Below are 5,848 nucleotides of genomic sequence, written 5' to 3' on the forward strand. Positions count from 1 at the left end.
GGAAGTGTCATTTATATTAAAAGTATAAAATAAGGCTTTAAGTGACTAAAACCAGAAAAAGACAACACTTGCCATATCACAATAATTACAATATCCAAAATCCCCAGACAATATCTAGTCTCATATCCTGATCGATATATATACATATATCGATACATTGCCCAGCCCTAATAACGTCTACAGTACTATTATACAGGAAGTGTACTTTCACTGGTGGTCAAAGTAATTGAATCTCTGCGAGGAAAATCAAGTTCCGTTTAGGATATTACATTCAGCTGATGTTCCCGAGGCAGTCGAGGAGCAGTGGTGGAAAGTACTTTTACTTAATTACTGTATTTAAGTAAAAATTTGAGGTATTTGTACTACTTGAGTCAATGTCAAATTTTGTCAATTTTCTTCTACTCTAGATATTGATTATTATTATTACAAAACATATATATTTCAGCCATTTGAAAATATCCGATCTACAAGCTCACAATGCCTCACGATGCGACACGTCACATGCGTGTAGATCGGCTATTTTCAAAAGATTATTATTATTTGAATACTTGAAATGAGACATACTGTATTCTGCACAATGAGTACTTTTACTTTTGGTACTTTAAGTACATTTTGATACCAATACTTTTGTACTTTTACTCAAGTACATTTTGAATTCTGGACTACTACAAAGTAACAAAGTATTTCTATATTGCAGTATTGACACGTTTTCTTAAGCAAAACAATTGAGTACTTTTTCCACCACTGTCGAGGAGTTAGTAGAGTTGATGGCATTGTATTGCTCGTAGTTTCTTGGCGTATTCTTGATGACATCACAACATCACCAGGTGCTGGCGTGACCTTGTCCTGATGTGTCTGAGCCGGACACTCTAGCAGCCAATAGGAATGCTTCTTTGAAAGCCTGCGTCGTCCCTGCCCCCGCCCCCTGGAAGTGGGGGTGAGGGGGAGGTTGACATTGCGGGACGTTCAGAGTTCCTTATCGCATCTTGTAGTCGTGGGAAATGGCCGCCTCGCACAGTTGACCTTTGAAGTCCAGTTCCAGGGTGAACTCCAGGTCACGCTGCATGCAGGACAAAACAATGACCATTAATACACCTGAGGCCGTCTTTAAAAATGCCTTCTAAAACCTAACCTATGTTTTCTGAAAAACGTCTATTTTTATAATAATAATAATACGGTAATCATGTAATCATAATCTATATAGCAGAATCTAAAAAACGACACAGATTCTTTCCCGGTTTTAAAGGAATAACGTATTATAGGCTCCCTGCTCTTCTATTGAGACATTTAGATCATATTAAAGGTCATGTCTTGATTCATTGATTGATTTATTAACCGTTTGCAGAATTACAGTACATTTCAAGTACAACTCAATACAAAAACTGTCAATGGGAAATTGCACCTTGTAAGCACCTTGCCGTGGTCTGCATATGGCCATACTATCAAGAAAGTGCAAAAGGACACAAGATGGCGCCACCTCTCCATTGAACGTTGAATGTTTAACTGAATTAGTGTCTTCCAGTATCATTATACTTCTACTAGTAGTATAGCCTGCATTTTATTGTGTGCTGAAAATGGATGATGAGCTTGATAAATCAACCTGTTCAGTTTTGCCCAAAACACTGTGTCAATGATTATTTGATTCCATGTCGGAAGATGTTCTTACCACGTTCTTCTCGTTGGGTCTGACTGTGAGGCTGCCAAAGATCTCCTCTCCCTTTTTGACGGTCAAATAATCCTCCATATAGAATACGGTTTGCTTCCAGTGAGTGTTGGGTGCATCCGGAGCTGTATGGAATATCATTTATAAAGCTAAATCAATATTTGATTGATTGATTATCCTGAGGGGGGCAATAAGTCGCCCAGAGGCGGCACAACAGTTAAGGTTACAGCTTTACAGGTAAGAGTATGAAAAAGAAAAAGTACAAGACAAAAGAAAATTATATTCATTATAATTCATTATATTTTTTTAATGGAAAATGAACAAAACAAACAATGAAATACTGATGCATATAGGTTTGAAGTGCTCATGTGACCTATTCACTTCAGACATTAGAACCTAGAACCTAAACATAGAACCTCCTCTACAAAGTTACATAAGCATACTGTAGGTGCGAGGGTGCATTAACATAAGCTTACATAACACAATCTCTGGAGGACTGGAGGAGAATATAATGCTTGTTGTTGTTACCTATTGTTTTGCTACTGCTAGTTATACTATACACATTAACAATGCAGATTCCGGTATATGTTGATTGGTTAGTTGTTCTCAAATGGCATTTAGAATAGATACAGACATAATGCTTGGCTTGATCAGAATGATCACACATTCTGAAATGCTGAACATATTTTTGTATAGTGTCCCTGAGGATACAATCTATAAGAACAATCATTTGATATCCAAAATAAATGTCCTAATCAAATGAAAGTCAGTTTGGGGGGCCATAACACATAAGAATGTGAAAATCCCCATTTAGACAGATGCTAGGTTTGATGTTTACCCGGTATTGTAATTATGTTGCATATTTGTTTTCTTTGCATTTATTCTTCCATTTACCGGGTTGTTTGGTTAACTGTAATATTGCACTTGCACTCTCTGATGAGCGTAAATTGTGCTGTAATTGCTCCTGGTTGTCACGGCTGACTCTTGATTATCAGGGAAACTTTATCTTGTCACTTGGCTGGCATTTGCAACACCACCACTAGAGGGGAGTAAAGAGCTAAGTGTTGACCAGTTGCACCTATAAATGGGTCATGATTAGCCAGGCAGTCAGACTCAGTACTGTCTTCTGCTCTGCAAAACGGAAATGCTGAATAAAAGCTTGTAGATCTGCTATTTGGGAAAACACATTTTTTAACTCTTCTGGAGCATCCCTGGCCGTCGCGATGAGACAATGAGGCTATTTTTAAATGGACAAAAAGTCCAAATAACTCAAAATTGTACTTGGCTCTATTTTCGTCCATGCTAAACCCCTTATCCCTAAACTACTTTGCCTTTTTTTTTTACTATTTTGAAAAACATTTTTGAATAGTTAAAATAGCCAATCTACAAGCTCACAACGTGTTGATGTAGATTGGCTATTTTAACTATTGAAAAATGTTTTTGAAAATAGTAAAAAAAAAAAAAAAAAAAAAAAAGTAAGTTTAGGGATAAGGGGTTTAGCATGGACGAAAATAGAGCCCAGCCGAGGTTTTCTCACCAGTGGAGAAGCCGGTCTTCTTGTGACACTTGGTGAACTCGATGTTGAAGTAGGTGACCAGCGCGTGGACGTAGTCATTCCTCTGGATCTGCAGGCAGAAGGCCGAGGTGAAGGACAGGTCCTCGCTCTTCACCGTGTAGATGTCCACCTCCTGAGACACACAAGGATCAGAGCAGTTGATTTCGTCGACTAACACTATGATGACAAATGTTCGTCGACTGCCTTTTTTTCACAGACGAAATCTAAATGGAAGCTAAATGAAAACTAAGCTATGATGACAAAAACTAAGACTATAAACTAAATATATCGACAATTTCGTCAACAAATATAAACTAGACTGAAATGTTAGGAAGGTACTAGTGGACAAGATATCTAAAAGACACAAGATTTTACACTTGGTTGCATGCTGAAAATAGCCGATCTACAAGCTCACAACGCGTTGCAGCGCGACGCGTTGTGAGCTTGTAGATCGGCTTGTAGAGCTTGTAGATCGGCCCTTATTTTAAGAAGGTTGACGGTAGGCCTATAACATTCATAATGTTTATCCATTTGTAACTCCAAAAGTGTACAAATATAACACGTCAGCGTCCATTTAGGTCCATCGTTCCACAGCTTGGGACGGAGCCAGGAGCAAGAACTGTGATCTTGGGAGTAATTCTTATACATTCTCTCATTGGGCTAATTCCACTAGTGAAATTATTAACCACATTCAATTTGGCATCCCTATTTTGGGCATGTCATTACAGGCAAAAACAATTATAATAAGTAATGTAATAATGTACAGGAACCTCCTGGGGGTCCCATCATGCAGACCCCACTTTGAGAACCAATGCTCGGAGCTTTGGCCAGGGTATCGTAGGGAAAGGAGGGACATGTTAGCTCAGGGGTCAGCAACCTTTATTATCAACATTTTGATAATAAAGTTATTATGTGAATAGAGTTTCTAGGTGAAAGTAATTTTTTGATGTGCCATAAAGCTGCCATTGAGCCCCATTATAAATTTCTCAAATTTGAAAGCACTTTATTTCTAAAACTACGAAACATATACCACTATCTATCTCCTCTGGAGATGCTGAACGCTGGCAGCATCGAGTCTACAAAATTCTACAAGCATTCAACATACCCACTCAGTCAAGTTTACAAAAACAAAGAAAAATAAAGTTTTCCAAGTGTCTGCCATTGAGCCCCAATGTGAATTTCTCAAATTTGAAAGCACTATATTTCTAAAACTATCAAACATTTCAAAGATTTCTTTTCAGGCAAACATGTCCACCGTAAGATGAACCTAAATAGGTTTGAATGGGGTTTCTAGGTGTAAGTATGTAGGACTAGTAGCATGCCAAAGTTTGTGCTATTGCCATTGAGAATGCATTGGGCGTTTAAGTTAAATAACTCCGAAACTACAAATCATTTCAAAGTAAAAAGTTCCAGCATGTGTCTCCACAGTAAGCTGAATTATAAAAAGTGTGAATGGAGTTTCTAGGTGAAAGTGCTTTTTTGACGTGCCAATATCTGCCATTGAGCCCCAATGTGAATTTCTCAAATTTGAAAGCACTATATTTCTAAAACTATCAAACATTTCAAAGATTTCTTTTCAGGCAAACATGTCCACCGTAAGATGAACCTAAATAGGTTTGAATGGGGTTTCTAGGTGTAAGTATGTAGGACTAGTAGCATGCCAAAGTTTGTGCTATTGCCATTGAGAATGCATTGGGCGTTTAAGTTAAATAACTCCGAAACTACAAATCATTTCAAAGTAAAAAGTTCCAGCATGTGTCTCCACAGTAAGCTGAATTATAAAAAGTGTGAGTGGAGTTTCTAGGTGAAAGTGCTTTTTTGACGTGCCAATATCTGCCATTGAGCCCCATTGTGAATTTCTCAAATTTGAAAGCACTATATTTCTAAAACTATCAAACATTTCAAAGATTTCTTTTCAGGCAAACATGTCCACCGTAAGATGAACCTAAATAGGTTTGAATGGGGTTTCTAGGTGTAAGTATGTAGGACTAGTAGCATGGCAAAGTTTGTGCTATTGCCATTGAGAATGCATTGGGCGTTTAAGTTAAATAACTCAGAAACTACAAATCATTTCAAAGTAAAAAGTTCCAGCATGTGTCTCCACAGTAAGCTGAATTATAAAAAGTGTGAATGGAGTTTCTAGGTGAAAGTGCTTTTTTGACGTGCCAATATCTGCCATTGAGCCCCAATGTGAATTTCTCAAATTTGAAAGCACTATATTTCTAAAACTATCAAACATTTCAAAGATTTCTTTTCAGGCAAACATGTCCACCGTAAGATGAACCTAAATAGGTTTGAATGGGGTTTCTAGGTGTAAGTATGTAGGACTAGTAGCATGCCAAAGTTTGTGCTATTGCCATTGAGAATGCATTGGGCGTTTAAGTTAAATAACTCAGAAACTACAAATCATTTCAAAGTAAAAAGTTCCAGCATGTGTCTCCACAGTAAGCTGAATTATAAAAAGTGTGAATGGAGTTTCTAGGTGAAAGTGCTTTTTTGACATGCCAATATCTGCCATTGAGCCCCATTGTGAATTTCTCAAATTTGAAAGCACTATATTTCTAAAACTATGAAACATTTCAAAGATTCCTTTTCAGGCAAACATGTCCACCGTAAGATGAACCTAAATA

The 5,848-nt window shown here is 37.5% G+C and overlaps 1 protein-coding gene across 1 annotated transcript in view; it reads right to left on the bottom strand.

The window, feature by feature from the left end:
* Positions 1–976: 976 nt before the first annotated feature.
* The window catches only part of prmt8b (protein arginine methyltransferase 8b), a gene marked incomplete at both ends in the record, with an annotated part of 23,284 nt that continues 18,412 nt past the window's right edge, over positions 977–5,848 (bottom strand). Inside the window, 3 exons of the mRNA XM_079494049.1 lie at positions 977–1,060; positions 1,667–1,788; positions 3,201–3,351. Of these exons, the coding sequence (XP_079350175.1) occupies positions 977–1,060; positions 1,667–1,788; positions 3,201–3,351 (357 nt within the window). The remainder of the gene's footprint in view (positions 1,061–1,666; positions 1,789–3,200; positions 3,352–5,848) is intronic.

The sequence above is a fragment of the Electrona antarctica genome (assembly GCF_951216825.1).
Source record: "Electrona antarctica genome assembly, chromosome: 23".
Lineage (NCBI taxonomy): Eukaryota > Metazoa > Chordata > Actinopteri > Myctophiformes > Myctophidae > Electrona > Electrona antarctica.